This window comes from Fomitopsis serialis (genome assembly GCF_022376445.1).
Source record: "Fomitopsis serialis strain Sig1Antser10 chromosome Unknown B0H18scaffold_19, whole genome shotgun sequence".
Classification (NCBI taxonomy): domain Eukaryota; kingdom Fungi; phylum Basidiomycota; class Agaricomycetes; order Polyporales; family Fomitopsidaceae; genus Fomitopsis; species Fomitopsis serialis.
The window spans coordinates 377,155-394,834 of NW_025954979.1; the positions used below are offsets into that span (position 1 = coordinate 377,155).

Sequence of the window (17,680 nt, forward strand, 5' to 3'; positions counted from 1 at the left end):
CGGGTCGCCGTTCAAATAGAACGAAATAACGGACATCTTCCAACGCGCCGTCAAAGGACATTAGGTCATCCGAAATTTGCGCAACTCGTCGTTCAACTGGTTCCACTGACACCACAATCCAGCGGTCGATCATCGCAACTTGAACACTTTGTACTTCGATCGCGCCAGGTCAGACACGATAATGCACCAACCAGGACGTGACGAGCAGACCTTGTCGTATCCTCCTGAAGGATCTCCGAGCATGTGAAATAATCTGAAGGCACCGATGTACGAGAGTACTGGGAGAGATGGCCCCACGGCAGGGATATGCTGAGCTAAATAGGATTCGCGCATGAGCACAGTGCATTAGGCGGACAGCAGTGCAGTTTACTCACCGGATGAGACTTCCACCGTATGAATAATACTGCCCAGGTTACACAGAGCAACGTATACACCACACTTTGTATATTCATGACTCCAGTTGCAGCTGCTCAGAGGCTCTGGACGAGACGGACACGACGGCGGTTAGTTGAGACGGCCGGTCGACAGAACTCTGACGCCTTAAGTATGGAAGGTCCACGGATTTGTCAATAATCCCAAGGGAACCCATACTTCCATTTGGTTCCCAACGGATTGACTTGTATTGAGAGCGCAGCAAGTGCGCGGCCTGGAGCAATGCTTCCAGGTTCATATCACTGAACAGGGTGCCGCAGCTCGCGGGGCCCCATTCGGGCGTGAAATGTGTTATAAACACACTGTTATGTGGTTGGGATCGTAGTGTGACCGCCAGGAAAGGACCTGGGCTCCAGTACAGGCTGGATGCACGTACACATCGAGCTGTGGTAGTCAAGGTAGTTACTGCGTATTACTACCGGGCTACTACTAATCTAATCGGATTCAATATACGTAAACGCTTCGATCAATCAGTTCCAAGTAGCCATGTGGCGCTTAGACGACCGTGCTACGACTTCGCCACAATCATGTTCGCTACCACCTTCCCTTGACTCTCGCACGGCGCTGTACATGTAGCAAGCACGCCAGGATGCCCCAGCCTAACCGTCCCCTCGCCAACATATTCGTCTCCTCGCGGTCGGATCGCCTCAACACCCCGGTGCAGGCCCTCACACCAAGGACACCGCATTCCCGCCATGGCCGCGCCGAGGAAGGATTCACCGAAATCGAGCTGGACGACCTCTCAGAGGGTGACGAAGAGGAGGAGGACCCCTTCTTGACCGCAGGGCAACCACCACCACCCTCTGTGTCGCCCGGCCCAGCTAGCACCTCATTCCCGCCGGGATACAGAAGTCGGGGCGATGACCATGAAGTCGTCGGTCCGAAACTTCGAATGTGTCCGTCTTCCCTCATGATTGCGGAGCGACTCATATACTTGTCCGGGGCTTTCTTTGTTTTTGGCATCTTCGCCCTCTTTTTCATGGCGTTCCAACGGGACATGGAGGATAATGGGCTGGGGCTTGTTATCAACTACCGCCATTACTACATATTCCCTCTCACAGGTGCTCAATACGCGCACGAATGTGAGAAGATCTCCTGGTTCAAGGAGGGCCCGGCCTATTGGGACGTTCCCTTGAGCGGGCCTCTGGACGTCGTACACCACGACAGACGTCTCTGGATGCATGGCCACTCTCCGATTTGCTCGAGTACAGTGACATACCAGCTAGACGGGCACGCCGGACTTGCAACCGACCTAGCACTCCTGGCACAAATTGCAGCGTTGGCGCGCGAGGTGAGTTCTGTGGTCAAAGCTACGGCAGCGTAGTTGATGTCCAGCCAGCGAAACAGTACGCTCTTCATTGACGACACGTACTGGAATCGTGGACGGTACGATAGGAGGTTTCGATAGGTATTCCTATACACCTGACGTCGACATGCCATCAGGTGGGTAGACTATTCGAGGACATCAGCAATCTCTACCCAGGTCCGCAGCCCGGATGTCAGAGACCACCGCCAGAAGGTTGGATGACATAGGAACTAGATTGCTGAAGCTGGCTAATGGGGTCCTCTTCAGAGCTCGTGGCGTGTCCTCGAAGCGCAAGGTGAGCAACCGTATTTCTGTCATTCTTCATATGATGACCGCCCAGTCAGGCATTGGGTTAGTCTCACAGACGACTGTCTCCCGCCAACGCACCTTACAAATCACATTAGGTTGTGAACTCCCATACGGCAAAGTACCACCTCAATGCCCAATTTAGCGAGACGTACGAAGATAGGTAGGTACCCTACTCCCTCGTCGTTAACTAAGCATTGACGTCGTCCAGTTCCGCTCGAGGGTTGAACCGGAGACGGCCTATATACGACCACGCCTCCCGTCATTAGCAACATCATCCGGCCTGCCAGCCACATAACGTATTCATCCGCACGCACGCTCAGAAATCGCATCCATCCTGTCGCTGCCGCACGAAGCCACAGCGGTACCAGCCTACATCGGGTGCAGCTCGTCCACGACATCACCCTCGCCCAACACAACCACCCCTCCCTAAAGGAGTACGTCCAAGCCGTGCACGACACCTGGACACGGCTCTACCCGAACCACCCCATCTCCCTCGACGCCGCGCCCGCACCGACGCCGGGCATTCCCCGCCGCGCCGATGTCGTACGCGGCGACGGACGCCCCGAGACGCTCCGCAGCTACGTCGCCGCGTTCCCGCCGTCCGCCGCGAAGTTCGCGCTCGACCTGAGCACGAACGCGGAGCTGCGCGCGCTCGCGCCGAGCACGCGTACGACCCCGTGCACTTCATGGAGGTGCCCACGGGCGAGCGCGTCAGGCTCACGCGGGGCATGATCGTGGATCTGGCGCTGATGAGCGGGCTGTGGGCGGAGGAGGGGTATGTCGTACCTGGGGGACGGTATGCGCTGCTGGGTACGCAACTTACACTCCGTGGTGTGCCGTCTGACTGATGACTTCTTTTCGCGTCTCCTCTCGTTCTCAGTTCGAATGCATGCGAACTCGCCGCCATCGGTCTAGGTTGGGAGCGCGCATTTGGTTTGGACGACGCGAAAGAGCATCTGGCTGGCGAGGTCGACCCCAATAGGCGGCGCTGGGTCCCGCTCGGGTCACAAAACGCAGATGGAAAGGATTTGAGCTTCCATTGCACAAGGACATCATTTAGTGAGCTACTGTCGTTTGCTTTACAGTCTATCTGGATGTACTAGATCTCGTTACGATGCTTGGGACTCGCATTCTTTGCTTGGTGTATTATTACCTTGGCATTGCTTCCTTGCTGAATTGATCATCGCTTTGTTCAGGATGTCGACCCGCGATGGACTTGAGCGTTGAGGCCAGATGGCGTATGCTGTCCATGATATTGCCAAGTATTGAAAATGCCGCGATCCACCATGTTCTGTATCGACCCCGTCATTATTATGCATGCGCATCACAAGCGTACATTGGCTCCGCAAAACTACAGTCCATCCCTCCATTATTAGATGTAGCATTGTCCAGTTCACCACGTCTCTAGAATACCCGAAGATTGGCCCAGCCAGACGGCTAGGTAGCTCGTCGCTCTTCGAACGCAGCAATCAGCATCTCATATATGAATGCAATTTGGGCCTCCCGCTGGACCATCCCCGGGCGCTGTTCCCTGAGCATGTCGACCTCCTGCGCCACGAGGTCGTCTCGGAGCTCCTCAGGCAGCGGACCGAGCGGTGATGGCGTCACCTTCCACCCACTGTCCTCCGTAGATAATGGTGATGCGGGAGGCGGGAGGAGACCGTACTTCCGCAGAAGTGATGATAGGGCGATGAAGGAACCCGTCCGGCCGACACCCGCAGAGCAGTTGACGATGATCGGCGGGTCGGGGTCGAGCTCGTCTCTGTTTGGTGGTGACGGTAGAAGAGATGCGAGGAGAGGTCGCGGTTCGCCTCGTCCACGAAGCGAGTGAAGCGGAGGAAGCTCGCGCGAGCTTCGTCGGTGGGTACGCCGTGGTCCGGCCAGGACGCATATAGGAGATGCTGGAACACGATGGCCTGTCCGCCGAGCGGCTCGACGGACACACGGCTCAGGACACAGTTCGCGTCCTCGATATATGACGACTGGCGGAGAGTGACCTTCAGCGGGGGCGCCGAGTGCCCGTCCTCAGGCGGGATGTCCCATGCCTCGCCCTGCGCATCGGGGAAGTAGACGTGTGCCTTGCGCATGCCGCTCTCGATGTTCTGCGTCAGCTGTACTACCGTGCGTATGCGGCTCGTCTTCGCGTTCGGCGCGCGCGACGCGGAGGGATGGACGATCGGGCTGAGCATGGTGCTGAGGAATGCATGCGCGGTGTTCGGGAGCGGCGCCTGGCTCGCGATCCACCACTTGCCGCCTGCGAGCTCGCGCACCCAGTTCGCGTTGAGGTATCGCCCGTCGGGCACGCTGCCCCGCTCGAGGCCCCGGCTCGAGAGGACGACGCGCGTGCGGTCGTACGGCGTGATGTCGAGGTAGCGGTTGCACTGCTGGAGGTCGCGACTCGAGCCCACGGACACAGAGTAGTGCTCGACGTGGTCGGTTTTGTGGAGGAAGGAGGAGAGTATGTGTGTGGGTGTGTATGGATTGCGCTGTGACTTGGAGTTGGACCGTTGGCGGGATGCATTCCGTGCGACTGTGCGGGCGCGCTCGCGCTCTGACAACGCGCGGATGACTGACACGAAGTGGGGAGATTGGCGTGCGTATTCGAGCCATTCGGGGACAGAGAAGGATCTCGCGGCCATGGCGAGAGGGGAGGCTGGGTACTGGAGGGAAGGAACGAAGGCAGGCCAACGGAGGAGATTGAGAGCGATGTATGAGCGCATCGCCACGTGACGGCTGCACAAATCCAGCGGAATCGATTCCTGTGGATGCTCGATCCGTCTCGCATGCACCGCTCAGTGGCCTGAGGAGGCCTGAGCATATGCAGCCCGAGAGACAGAGCATGGCGCTAGAGCGGTCATTAATTAATTCAGAGACGAAGATCAAGTGAGCGGCCAACAACTTCCCGAGTTCTCGTGGAGTCTGACGAGGTCCGCAGAGTGAGCACGACCCTCGACAAGTCAGTCGGCAAGAAGCACCTCACGGATGGCGACCCGGGTACATGCTGGACATCTCAGCAAGTACGCAGAAAATCGAGTTAGACAGACAGACGTCGCGCTGACGGCTCACCAGGGCACTCCGCAATACATCCAGCTACAGTTCCCCTGCCCGGCGGTACCCAAGCATCTTTCCATAACGTTCCAAGGAGGCTTCGTGGGCACAAAATGCGCGCTAGAGGTGCAAACACAGAGCACAGCTCGGCAGAGTCAGTGGCAGCCCTTCACCCATGTCTTCCCCGAGGATGTGAATCGGAAACAGACGTTCGAACTGGAGACATTGGACGTGGTGTCGGCAGGCATCCTAGGCCTCAAGCTAGTGTTTGAGGAGAGTTCGGATTTCTTCGGTAGAGTAACAGTTTATGACCTGCAATTGCAAGGCGTCGTGTTATAGAGTCGAGGCAGAGGAAGCGCAGGCAGGAGTCTCATGGCACCACTCTGAGTGTTAAGTATGGTCGCGCCTCGCTGACCAGAGAGATGCAGACTTCCTGCTCCGTCACAAGAGCCCTAGGCCTGCAGGGAACGCAGCTCGCCTGGTTTCACAGTACCACTGGTCAATATCAACAAGCAGTAGTGATGACTAGTAGTGGCTCTTAGAGTTACAATAGCTGCAAGCCTCCCATTTCGCGGAGGAGCGCGCCGCATCGCGATCGCGCCTCGACCCATTATGGCAAGTGTGGTCTTACGTGGTTCAGGTTCTACGTCGCCTATGTCCAATCAAGACACGATAGCAAATCCCACAATATAAGCATCTCAAACGTCCTATCTAATTCATGGTGTGGTCACAAATGTCAGAATGCGCAAACGACTGTCTCAATCATGAATTCCAGGCCGCACTACGCGGTGACAGACATACACATCCAGACCCAACAGCTACCAGCCCACTCACTCCAGGTCATCCAACCACTCCCAACTCCGTTCCTCAAAGACGTTGAACTGCGACTCGTCGCTGCGCTTGGGCTTGGGCTTGGGCTTGGGATCACCGCCCTTCACCGGCGTCTTGACGGGACCTCGAGCGGCGAGAACATGTGTGGCATCGCGCTCGAAGAGCGCAAAATCGTAATCCTCGCGCTTGGGTTTGGGCTTTGGCTTTGGCTCGCCACCCTTCACTGGCGTCTTGACGGGACTTCGAGCGGCGAGAACAGGCGTAGCATCGCGCTCGAAAAGCTCGAAGTCGTAATCCTCGCGCTTGGGTTTGGGCTTGTCGCCGCCGCCGCCGCCCTTCACTGGCGTCCTGACGGGACCTCGAGCGGCCAATGCACGCGTCGGCACACGGGAGTACAGGCTTGCTTCCCGCGCGATGATGTCGGCACTGTTGAGTAGGAGTGGGAGCAAAATATCGAGCTTGAGCGAAGCCGGCATTGGTCAGAATAATTGCTTGACTTACATGTCGATGGGCAGGGCTGAAGCCGGCGCCGCAGAGACAGCAGCGAGAACGAAAGCGAGGAGGGCACTGGTGCGCATGGTGTTTGATTCGTTGGGGTGCGTAGGGATAGGGGTGCGTAAGTGCAGATAGGGCGCGGCGAAGAAAAGTGAGAGTGTGGGGAGACTAGCGTGAGGATCGTTTCTCCGTAATCAAGTAAGGCTGTTGAGTAGCCAAGTTCAGCTGCATTCGAGGGTTAGGAAGGGAATTAAGAAACACTCACCGACCGGCACCGTTACTGTCGATGAGCTCAGAAGTAGAAGAGTTGAAGGGAGCTGGGGAATGAGCGTTGCGCATGTCGTCTTTTATAGCTCGCCAGCCCGCTTCATCCTGCTCCGCGCTGTTCCCTGTTGTCTCGCTGTTCTATGTTCGGTGGTCCGGTGAAAGCAACGCTGCTCGGACGGAGGGCTCGCACTGAATTGAAAACCTCTTGTGACGGCTAGAAAGGTGATGGATGATAAACATACGTAATCTCGCGACGCACTTTGGCGAGTTTCACAGAGGCCCGTCCGATCTCGCAGGTTGTCCCTTCCGAGTGTAGCTCATCGTTTTGAGTAGCCGTCCCATATATATTCATGGCGCGAACCAAAAGTGTACCCGTGCGTTCGTATTTTGGACGTCTTCGCAGGTAAGCTATAGATACACCAAGACTTACGAGGATCCTGCCGCAGTAGATACTACACCCTCCTGACACCTCTGAGTCGGCGGGTAACCAGCATCTTAACACTCTCACTGGTGTCAACCGACGGCTGCCGTCAGGGTCCCTGGCGTTCAAACGACGGACATTCAGTTGTCCCACATTGAAGGGCCTCGCCAGTGTCAAGGTGATACTCCTGACTCATTTGGGCGGCTTTAGCGACTCGGGGCCGTCAACGGAGCGCGAGTAACTGCGTATCGGACTCTGCACTTAGACAATCGCGGCACGGCGCGCATAAGATAGTTGATGTTGAACTCGCCTGTCCGAATCTGCCTCTTGACCTCGTCAGCATTTGCGTCGGAGTAGACTGTAACGATCATGCCCACTTACATGTTATTGAATTTTGGCTGCGCATCGTGATGTTGCACATCCCGCAATATCGCGAAAATTACGGCCACATGCAACCGTTGGATATATCCTTGCCTGAGTCTTGGTGTTAGAGCGCGACGAATCGCAGGGTCAGCGTGAACGATGTTGTTATACGAGACGCTGGACAAGCATATAGTGTCACGTCTTTCCTACACAAGTAAGTTATTCGACAGCTAAATTGCAGAAACGTACAAAAAGACACTGCAGCTAGCCCGGTGTCGACTAGCTGCGCCAGACATCCTGAGAACAAGACTCGGACAAGCCGTGCACTTAAGCGGAGAAGCTCAGAACTTCTAGGCTCGCGGGACATTCTCTCGTGCAGCTGTAGTATACTTGGGTTGACTGAGCAGACTCGCTGGCGCCGCTGAGCCTGATAGGCCCGACTAGCCTAGTGTACGTCAGACGTGCAGCAGACTGGGATTAAAACGTCAGTAAGTATCGGTCCCTGTTGGAAAGAGCTTGTGATGCCATGCTCACGGAAGAACATCGTGATACATTCGGTTTCTTCGTGTTATCCTTCCCCTTCCCTTCGCTCCCGACTCTCAAAAGGACAACCTTGAATCGTGCTCCCATTATCCTCCTACTGGTTAGCACAGCCCAAGATAGACAGAAGTACAATGCCAACCGCATCACCTGTACGAGTACCACTCGCACTCATGAAGCTAATCACTTGAAATCGACCGCTAGCAGTGGGCCCGGTTAGTTCAATTGCACTTCGACTGAGAGACCGGTGAGCGGATTCTGAGCCCGTAAGAATGATCAACGAATGTCAAGTGAAGTCTGGCATAATGGTCTGCAGAAGGTTCGAACGGCCACTCAGGCAGAAGGCTCGGAGGGAGTCGGAGGTGCGAGCAGCGCGCGCCTACGCGTCGGTCACATCTCGACGCGTCCTGTCACGTCACTCTGCTCCCGGGCCTCTCCTGGTGGCTGCCATCACAAGTTCACGGCCGTTGGGTCCTGACTGTGAGCTACCGCCATCGGATCTGGTCTCTCAACGTCCTGAGCACATATACCTCAGCTCCGCGTTCTTCCGAGGTCTTTCGCAGATGGACCTCTGGCTCACAGCAAGGCTGACCAAGGTTTGGATTCGAACTGCTGAGGTTGACAGTGCTTCCATGCCAGGCCACTGTCAGCCTCCATCGAGATTCGTCCGTCGTCCTCTATATAACGCAGCGGGAATTCTCGCTCAGCCTCCCCAGCTCTCTCCCTCTGACCACCACGAACTCCCCTCGAGTTCGCTCTGTCACTGGTGTGCTATCCTCTTGCTTTCGTACATCCGACCCCCACAGTCTACCCTGCCATGAGGCTCACTCCGAGCTCGTCTCTGCTCATCGCGACCCTTGCGCTCTCGTCCTCGTCATCTAGTTTGGCGGCTCCTACGGACCACGACGTCAATGGGCTATCTACATCCTCCAGCATTCATGGCATCCACTCTTCGAGGGAGGACTCCATAGGCGTTCACGTGGGGAACGGCAATGTTGATTTGGGCGTGGGTGCGTCTAATTGTTTTGATGTCGGAAAGACAGGACTTATTGCAGCACTCTCAGAGCAGGGACAGCGTCAGCGTCAGCCAGATCACGAGGAGCACAGGGCCCTCGAGAAGCGACTCGACCTCGGGGCCGTGCTAGGGGGAGTTCCCATTCTTGGACCCGCCCTCGCCCCGCTCCTCCCCGCGCTTGAGCCCATCTTCAACGCGCTTGGTCTCGGTGACGGCGGCAGCGGCGGTCCCAGCTCTCTCCTCGCTCTGAGCCCGGGCCAGGTCAGCCAAGTTCAGCAGGCCGTCGCGCAGGCGATCATCAGCGCGGGGCCCTCCAACATTACGGGCATCGCTTCGTCTCTCCCAGTGCCTCCGCTTCCTACAGGCGCAGCCGGGAATATCACTGCGAACGTGCCAGTCCGCAAGCGCGACGACAACTGTGGCGGAAACATGGCCTCGGCGGACTGCTCTTCGTCGCCGGATTCATCTAGTGCCACTTCGACCTGGTCGCCCGTCTCTACCTTCGCGGAATTCTCGGCGCCCTCCGACGTGCCTCTGAACAGTCCTCCTGGTCCTGCTGAGTTCGCTGCCCCCAGCGGCCTCCCGGTGTCTCCTCCCAGCGGCCTCCCAGTTTCTCCTCCCAGCGGCCTTCCGGTGTCTCCTCCTGGTGGTCTCCCGGTGTCTCCTCCTGGTGGTCTTCCGGTGTCTCCTCCCAGCGGTCTCCCGGTGTCTCCTCCCAACGGTTTCCCAGTGTCTCCTCCGATTGGCTCGCTCCCCGTCGGTGCGAACCCTCTCTCGCCTTCGCTGCCTGTGAACCCACCCAACACGCCAATTGCGCCCCCGGTCCCGGTGGGGGCGCCGCTCGGCGCCTCTTCCTCCACTTCCTCGGCTGGCACGACGCCGACAACCTCGCCTGACGCGATTGACGTCCAGGACGACACGACCCCACCGCTCTTCATGTCTTCGACCGCGGGGCGAACAGTTCGCCGACGGCGTAACCTGGTTCTACCGAAGGCGATAAGTGATGGCTCTTCTATGGCGACTTTCTTGGCGGACGTGACTACCCTTCTTCCATTATGTCTCTAAAAAACCCCATATAAGCATATATAGTATGATTTGTGTCAACGGCCCTTAGCTAGTACTATACCATAGCAATCGATATATTCGCGTTGTTCGAGATCTTATGGGCGCGATGTCAGCTATGTGCATTCGGATTTCAGAGTGCTTGTGGCCCACGACAGCTGTGAGGTAAGTAGCCATGTAGTGCCTCAGCTGATTCGGCGACGCGTTTGAAAGAATATTACATTCGAAGCTATACCGCATGCATTATGTATTTAAGTATCGTATACTAGCGTACTCTTCGTGTCGACGACTGTCCATGATGCCCAACGTTTGTCCGTTGCCAATGGATGCCCAACCAACGAGCAACCGCCACCGAGCCACGAGCCACGCTCACCTGTTCGCCCGCGCCTTCAACCCATTTTTAACCAAGATCCACCACGCGTGGAAGCGCTTCTCGACGACGATCTCCTTCTCCAACAGGTCCCAGTCGCCCTCGCCCGGGCTCCCCCACGCGAGCGCATCGAGGAGCTCGTCGGTGTCGTACCCGAGCTCGAAGAACGCGCGCGCGACGTGCGGCGGGGGCGGTGTCGTGCGGGATAGCCCGCGGAGGAAGGCGTCGACGGCGTGCGACGGCGTGCGGCAGGAGGACGTTGGTCCCGGGCCCGGTGCGCCGAGCTGGAGGCGGTAGAGGCGGAGGCGGAGGATGCTGAGAGGGTGCACGCGTCACCGGCGGTGCGCGGTACCGCAGGCGTGGGGTGCAAGGCTGGAGGAGCCGCAGTGGCGCCCCGCGACTGTGAGGGGAAGGCGGGGACGAGCGCGAAACGACCTGTGATGTCCTCTGAGGTCTGTGGGAGTAGGGGGCTCGGAGGGATGCTTGTGGTCGGTGTGGGCTGCTGGGATATCAGGCGCTCGGCGGAGGGGTGGTTCGTCTCCACCGTCAGGCCACCGTATGAGCTTGAGCGAGATGTCCCTTCAGCATCCATGGGTGATGCAGAATTCGATCCTCCCGTCATGGGGGCTTTCTTAAAGGCCAATATCGGATCCGGAGAAGGGGACTGGGTCTGAATCGACGCCAAGACCGAGGGTGCCGTATGAGACGGGGAAGGCTCCGGCGAGTCCACGTCCATCGAGACGTCTGCGACACGGCGCGACCGTGCAGCAGAAGAGACGGCCGATGCGCTGTACCCCGGGGTTGACGGGTCAACGTCTTCCGTCAACTCGAGCTGCAACTCGGATAATGACGGGGATGCAGACGTCGAGCGGGGCCGGTCGATCGTCTCGATGCTGGGCATCTCCAATCGAGGTCGACTCTTGCCATCAGCCTTAGCCCGAGGGGCAGATGAAGCGTCCGAGGCCGTCTCTAGAATGAAACGTTAGACTTCACCAGGATGCGGGAGGGCAGAAGGCTTCTTACCTTGTTTGACTATTGCCGATTGGTCGGTTCCCGTCGTCTCTAAAGGTCCTCCTTGGGCATGGTCTTCCTGCGCTTACGGCGAGGTGTCTCTGGTTTGAGACCGCCCTCAGGAGGCTGGCCACTGCATTTTTGTCGAGCATGTATCTGAGCCGCGGTTTGTCAGCGGTGCACATAGCAAATGCCCAGTGGCACACACCTGGAGATATTGGGGATCTCTATGCCCGTATGAGCATTTACTACAAGTGAACCGCTCGCCGTCCGCAGGCCTTATGAGAGTTTCCTTGGTACCGTCGGGGAATACGACGACACATCGCTTCTGGTGCACCGTCCTCTGGTGGAACTGAACGGACTTGACATGTTCACCGCACCTCCTGCAGTGGTGGACCGCGCTCGGGCTAATATCAAGCCGATATATCAACACATTGAAGTGCGAACGTAAAGATGTGATCTCACGAGGCGTCCTTGCCACTGCCAGCGCTGGGGCTTGTCGCCGGCTGAGCCTCGGAACTGGCGAGAGCGTCAATTTGCGGTTCGGCCTTGACGTCCTGTTCTGGAGGCTCGGCGGAAAGAGTGTCTGGCGTAGCGTCGAGGGTGGTGAAGTTGGACATTACGAGTGCATACTAGTACAGGCGGGCGTGGCAGGCGAGGGCGGACCAGAGTCAGACGGTGAAATCGACGCACCACTCCCCATTCTGCTCACTAATTACCCGATCTGGGCTCCCCATCTCAGATCTCATGGCGCCTGCAGATCTCCCCCTCATCTCAGCCACTCCCGGCGAGAGCCTCGTGCTCAGGTGCACGAATGATCAATGATGCAGAGAGCACAGTAGACGAGGATGGATGAGACATTTGCACCGGGAGTTATGCGGTACGAGATATAGCAGCGAATCAATACAAAGACAAAGACAGCGACGACAGCAAGAGTGTGCAGCTGAGACTCGGATGCACATACAACTACAAGATTTGAAAGCACGAGAGCAAAGGAAAGCAGTACAGCAGATGTTACAACACGATGCAGCACGATAGTTAGACTGGATAATTACGAAAACGGAAGATCAAACGTTGTCGTTGCCGTTCCTCTCAGCACACCTCTTCGCTCGCTTGCGCAGGCCGATCTTTACGCGCAACCACCACGCATCGTACCCCTTCTCCGTGCGCAGTTCTTCTTCCAGGTTGTCCCAGTCGCCACACCCTGGCTCCGCGCACGCCAGAATGTCGAGTTCCTCCTCAGTGTCGTAGCCTAGGTCGACGAAGGCGTGAGCAAAGTGCGCCGGGGGTGACCGGCCGGTGCAAATGCCCTCGAGGAAGAGCACAACAGGATGGGAGGGAGGGAGCGGCTCGCGAGGTGGGCTGCTCCCTGGCTGGGGCCAGGAGAGCCTGACTGAGAGGATGCGACCTCTGAGTCAGTCCCTCCTGGTCTATAGCGCACAGCCGCCGCATTCTCGTCAGAGGAACCGCGCTGCGACGCACTCGAGGGATCCATGCCATTACCAGCCAGGGAGTCAACATGAACAGGAACGGGCCCGTTGTCTGTGGACTCGGAGGGGCTAAGCGGTGGGCTCATCAGCCCGAGGGGCGTCTTCGCACCTGCGTATCGTTCTTCGTGCCCATCGACCACCGGCAAGTCGTGGACACTAGAAGCCGTCAACTCTGTGGGCGCACTCACATCGTCAATAGCATGGTGCGATGCCGGTGCTACGACGAACGCAGGATATGGACCATCCATTGGAGGTTCGTGGACAGTACGGATGTCGTCGGGATCAGCCTCGGCTTGCCAAGGTCGAGGGCCGGCCGCGGCGAATACATCACCGTTGACAGCTTCCTCGATCGATCCTTCAGCATCCTGCACATCGGCCATCGCGATGTCGTCGTCATCATCATCAGGATACTGAAGCTCGAGAGCGTCGAGCTGTACTGCATCGACGTCCATGCCTGTCTCGCTCGCGTCAATATGTGGAGATTGCGGGTCGTCTGCGGTGTGCGTCTGCGGATCTGGTTCAGGAAAAGAGGATGATAGATCCGGGGCCTGCAAATCCAAGGGCGGAGAGGTGGCTCCCGACTCCGGAAGCTCCAAGGGCACAGGAAGAGGCGGCGAACCCATGGTTTCGGACGAGGGCTCAGGCTCACGCTCCGAGAGTCCAGGTACCGCTGGATCATCCGCAGGCGTACCTAGCGACTCCAAAGGCATGGATTCGGGTTGCAAGTCGCAGGCCGCACGTACCGCCGCTGGATCCGGCGACGCTTGTGGCTCCTCGGATTCGACGGGCCCGGATGCGACAATCAACTCTGACGACGTGGATATAGGCTGTTGCTCTATTGACGCAGGTACGGCGGTCGGTGGATCCAGTGACTCTTCTCGTACTCCCTGTGAGTCGAAAGCCTCGACTATAGGGTGTGGTTCTGGCGATGGCGCAGATCCTACGGACTGAGAACCCGAGTTATCGAGCACGGGCTCCTCAACTCCGGGTCTATCTTCCTCAGGCTCTGGAGTCGTCGATCCGTGTGGATCCCTCATTGTATCATCTGGCTCGATAGGCTGCGACTCTGAGGGCGCAGTGAGCCCAATCGCAGCCTGCGGCTCTGATTCGGAGGGTGGATGGAGAGATGGCGACCGCGATGGTTCATGTCCCAGCTGGGAATCCGAAGGCGCAGGTAGTACGGGCTGTGAATCCGAAGGCGTAGATATGGGATGTGAATCCGGAGGCGTAGGCGGGGGCCGTGGCTCCTCGGTCGAGGATACAGGCTCTGCAGCTTCGTCTCGTACGAGAGATGGTTGCCGGCCAGGGTCCGTAACGGGGTCATTGGTGTCGTCGAGCTTAGGGCGCTTCCTTCCAGGCAGGGTCAGAACTAGGGATGGTCGACGCTTGGTGGGGCCAGATCTTCGATGCTCTGGTTTGTTAGCGTCTTGTGAGTCAGGGTCCCCAACCCCCGGCTTGCGCATCTTGATGCGGATGCGCCCCGGCGAACCTGTAGGCACAGGCTGACTCCGAGTCGGAGGGGTCTGGGAGCGCGAACACGAATCCCTTCGCATGTGGTCCTGCCCAAGACGTTGTAAAGACCAGCGAAAAGACCAAATAATAGTCTCACCTGAAGCTTTCGTGGGGTCTGGAAAGGCTTCGCACATCGCAGACACCGAAATAAGCCCACTTCGTGATCGCGGAAGACGTCGTGGATAGTGCCGTCCAGAACCACGCGACACGACGACTGATGAGTAGATCGATAGTGGTGTTCGAGCGACCGGACGATTTGGCCGCATTCGCGGCACTTGCCTGGCGCGGCGGGCCTAGGGATTCATTTGCGGATGAACGCAACGATACAAGTGTAGACTGAGGGTTGCTCACCATTCTTTGCGTGTCATCAGCGTCGCTATGCTCTTCCACCATATGTTGCCTTGGGCATCCCAGAATAGAGGAGGAACAACACAGAGTACGAGCTTCGGAAGACCAAGTCTGAGGCTAACTTGCAGCGGAACTGTCACTGTGACGGGGAAGGGCCCGGCGTGCATCGAGCGCTAACGGTGCTCGAACCGATACGCAGCAGTGTAATGCCGCATTTGGTAGGCGTTGTAAATGAACGGAGAACTGCAAAATCGGTTACAAAATCATATCCTACGGCGATGGGTCGCTGTGAGCTAAGGCCGAAACGGCGTATTTACATCAAATAGTACACACAAAGCCTTCAGTAGTACCATATGCTACAGACATGAGTACTGCCCCTTCACTTGCGCAATGTCGCAGCTCGTCCTTCCAAGCCCGCCTTGATGATCATCCATTCGAAGGATGTCGTTTTCTTCGCCTCACCTAAGAACGCCTGAAGGAAACTCCATTGATCCTGTAATTCGCACAAAACATCCAGATCCTCTTCCGTAACGATTCCAAAGTCACCGAAAGTGTCCGACAGGTGGGCAAGCGGACGCTTCAGCTGTACCAAGAATGCATATATAGGACCCGTCTCTGTGTCCCCATGCAGTCGGCCTGGGCCACTACCACTAGCTTCCGATGCGTCAGAGATTCCCGCGCCATCCTGCGAGCTTTGCGCGGCATTTCGCAGCGAGCTTTGACCGGCAGCGAGGAGTGAGGATAGGGGAGGAGTAGAGAGCCGGAAAACTCGCGCCGTATTCGATGAGGTCGTCGCAAAGGTCGTTGCACTGATTGAATCAGCGGCAGGTATAGGGTCAACCGACGAGGATTGACGCTGAGAGGGCTGCTGGCTGCGTCGTATGGACTCTCTGCTTGCACCGCGCGCGGTTGGCTCAGCAATGAGCACTTCGACTTCCACATCCGAGTCATCTAGGATACGTCAATACCGTCTGATCGTCAAGGCAGACATGAGTCACTTGCCTGGCTCTTCCTTGGGGAGCAGCATCTCCAAATCAATTGTCTCATCCATATCATCCATATGGGCATCTTCGACCTTGACCACAGCTTCATCCTGCGGCTCGATGTCTGACGGGAGGCTTTCCAAGTTTATGACGTCGCCAACTGTGCCGTCACGGTAGCTCTCGTCTCGATAAGATTGTCGCCTGATCGTTCTTGATGCGCGCCATACGGCTTTTTGGCTGAGATTCATATACTCCCCGATCTGATGCACGGTATACTCATCCTTCCAGTATCCGCGCACGAGAGCCCGCTGAGTCCGAGTTGTATGTGGCCCACCGTGTCTGGGCGGCCGAAGCAGTGAGCATGGCCTGACGATACGGTTGTGGAGATGAGACTGGAAACCTCACCGAAGAGGACGCGCTGATGGCAACACAGAAGCAGACGATGTAGAAGACACCCACTAGCAGTATCTGCTTCATATTCGCCACCACTTGCTGGCTCCGCACCCGCTGCTGAAGACCCACGGGCGTCGATCCGAAGCTGGAATCTGCCCATCCCGCGCCTCGCGTATGATCGCGTATCATCCAGACGGCAGTCTATGTTTCTGCGTGTGTGCCACTGATGAACATATGGTGTCAATCCAGATGCAAGATACGCGGAGAGCGCCCTTACGCGTAAGCCAGCAGCCTGTTCGTACGCTTTGTCGCACCGCGGACAATGGAATTGTGAGGTTGTGGGATCGCGCCCGACAGTCATCGCCCGCTTGTCGATCTTGAATGTGACCTTCGTGAACCTTTGATGAACACTGCGGTTGTGCGCCTTTATGTGTGTGTGCCATACGCCACAACAGAGACCCCTTTTGACAGGCCTGCACGACGATGTTGAACAACAAATCTTCCAAGCATGAGATTGGTAAACCCACATGACCCCTGCTGTCACAAGCAGAATCGTGTTCGATGCGACGAAAGTCGTTTTGAGGCGACGAGGTGATTACAGAATTGGGCTGTACTCCTCGTCCGTGCCGTGAGTAGCTGAGGCTGCGGCAACTTGTGCTAAACCCCCCGACAACCACCGGAGTCTGAAAGTGGTGGGACTGAACCGAATTCTCGAACTCGCCGACGATGGGCTGGAACGGAAGTCCGGGAGACGCCCACATACATACTACTTATCAGCTTCCGAGTCTGCGCTAGCTAATAATCCCGGATCAGTAAATTAGATGTCTTCAGATCTAGAATCATAGCCTCTGCACGTCGCATAGCACACCAACACCACGCTTTCCACGACCTGCTCTGTGTTCTTTGAAACTCATAATACTTCCGTATATCAGCACAGATCTCCGCCTACTCGTTTGTAATTTTGATTAACAGCTTTCTGAAGGCCTTTCCGCCCCGCTGCACCAAGTCCGTTTGTGCTTCCGACCGCGCGGCCTCCGTCGTGTTGAACGGGTAGTACTTATACATACGTTGATCTTGACGACACCGCCCGCGATCAGCTCGCAGAGCTCTCTCTCGTATTGTGGATCGTCTCTCCCGGCGTGATGACATTCTTGAATGCACTGCAAACGATCATCGATCAGCCATATAGGTCCTCGGTGCAGTCGGCTTCGTGCGAAGGTCGCAGTTGCTTCAAGTTCTTCTCGATCGGCTTGAGGGGCAGACAGAGCAGCACACAGCTCCAGATGCGACGCATTTCCGACGCAAACGATCATGCCAAGTTCCTCTGAATATACTTGAAGTTGTCCTCGAACCTAACAAGCGTCCCAATAGTAAGCACAGAGTCCACAGCGACAGTGCAGACTGAACGGCACCTAGGTCACTCACCTTCTTTGAGCGGTATCAGCGTAACTACGTTCCTCCACCATATGTTGCTGGGGGCATCC

General features: G+C 57.1%; 9 protein-coding genes across 9 annotated transcripts; 2 read left to right on the forward strand and 7 right to left on the reverse strand.

Moving 5' to 3' along the window:
- Positions 1–1,021: 1,021 nt before the first annotated feature.
- Positions 1,022–2,962, forward strand: B0H18DRAFT_1117336 (uncharacterized protein; the record flags this gene model as incomplete). The annotated part of the gene is made up of 8 exons (XM_048033561.1): positions 1,022–1,723; positions 1,772–1,818; positions 1,876–1,951; positions 2,006–2,089; positions 2,143–2,207; positions 2,368–2,724; positions 2,763–2,857; positions 2,928–2,962. 8 exons carry the CDS (start codon positions 1,022–1,024, stop codon positions 2,960–2,962), a joined length of 1,461 nt encoding a protein of 486 aa, XP_047895625.1.
- A 522-nt stretch (positions 2,963–3,484) lies between these two features.
- On the reverse strand, positions 3,485–4,686 carry B0H18DRAFT_873766 (phosphatases II; the record flags this gene model as incomplete). The annotated part of the gene is given in 2 exon segments (XM_048040313.1): positions 3,485–3,807; positions 3,825–4,686. The coding sequence occupies 2 exon segments, from the start codon at positions 4,684–4,686 to the stop codon at positions 3,485–3,487; spliced, it is 1,185 nt and encodes a 394-aa protein (XP_047895626.1).
- A 200-nt stretch (positions 4,687–4,886) lies between these two features.
- Positions 4,887–5,434, forward strand: B0H18DRAFT_1117338 (uncharacterized protein; the record flags this gene model as incomplete). Its single annotated transcript, XM_048033562.1, has 3 exons — positions 4,887–4,930; positions 4,983–5,064; positions 5,117–5,434. 3 exons carry the CDS (start codon positions 4,887–4,889, stop codon positions 5,432–5,434), a joined length of 444 nt encoding a protein of 147 aa, XP_047895627.1.
- Positions 5,435–5,925: 491 nt separating this feature from the next.
- On the reverse strand, positions 5,926–6,803 carry B0H18DRAFT_1209758 (uncharacterized protein; the record flags this gene model as incomplete). The annotated part of the gene is made up of 3 exons (XM_048036332.1): positions 6,687–6,803; positions 6,428–6,625; positions 5,926–6,352 (listed from the first exon to the last, which is right to left on the reverse strand). The coding sequence occupies exons 2-3, from the start codon at positions 6,502–6,504 to the stop codon at positions 5,926–5,928; spliced, it is 504 nt and encodes a 167-aa protein (XP_047895628.1). The 5' UTR covers positions 6,505–6,625; positions 6,687–6,803.
- Positions 6,804–7,614: 811 nt separating this feature from the next.
- On the reverse strand, positions 7,615–8,180 carry B0H18DRAFT_996351 (uncharacterized protein; the record flags this gene model as incomplete). Its single annotated transcript, XM_048045410.1, has 2 exons — positions 7,615–7,943; positions 8,007–8,180. Coding segments are annotated over 2 exons (318 nt in total), but the record flags the coding sequence as incomplete, so codon positions are not given.
- A 1,009-nt stretch (positions 8,181–9,189) lies between these two features.
- B0H18DRAFT_996352 (uncharacterized protein) lies at positions 9,190–10,146 on the reverse strand (the record flags this gene model as incomplete). Its single annotated transcript, XM_048045411.1, has 1 exon — positions 9,190–10,146. A coding segment is annotated over one exon (660 nt), but the record flags the coding sequence as incomplete, so codon positions are not given.
- A 312-nt stretch (positions 10,147–10,458) lies between these two features.
- Positions 10,459–12,302, reverse strand: B0H18DRAFT_996353 (uncharacterized protein; the record flags this gene model as incomplete). Its single annotated transcript, XM_048045412.1, has 6 exons — positions 11,936–12,302; positions 11,679–11,877; positions 11,560–11,626; positions 11,483–11,530; positions 10,812–11,428; positions 10,459–10,743 (listed from the first exon to the last, which is right to left on the reverse strand). The coding sequence occupies exons 1-6, from the start codon at positions 12,088–12,090 to the stop codon at positions 10,459–10,461; spliced, it is 1,371 nt and encodes a 456-aa protein (XP_047895631.1). The 5' UTR covers positions 12,091–12,302.
- Positions 12,303–12,416: 114 nt separating this feature from the next.
- Positions 12,417–14,975, reverse strand: B0H18DRAFT_996358 (uncharacterized protein). The gene is made up of 4 exons (XM_048045413.1): positions 14,824–14,975; positions 14,570–14,765; positions 13,149–14,519; positions 12,417–12,722 (listed from the first exon to the last, which is right to left on the reverse strand). Exons 1-4 carry the CDS (start codon positions 14,838–14,840, stop codon positions 12,600–12,602), a joined length of 1,707 nt encoding a protein of 568 aa, XP_047895632.1. The 5' UTR covers positions 14,841–14,975; the 3' UTR covers positions 12,417–12,599.
- Positions 14,976–15,070: 95 nt separating this feature from the next.
- On the reverse strand, positions 15,071–16,928 carry B0H18DRAFT_996359 (uncharacterized protein; the record flags this gene model as incomplete). Its single annotated transcript, XM_048045414.1, has 6 exons — positions 15,071–15,771; positions 15,823–16,142; positions 16,209–16,221; positions 16,257–16,419; positions 16,474–16,668; positions 16,724–16,928. Coding segments are annotated over 5 exons (1,263 nt in total), but the record flags the coding sequence as incomplete, so codon positions are not given.
- Between the last annotated feature and the right edge of the window lie 752 nt (positions 16,929–17,680).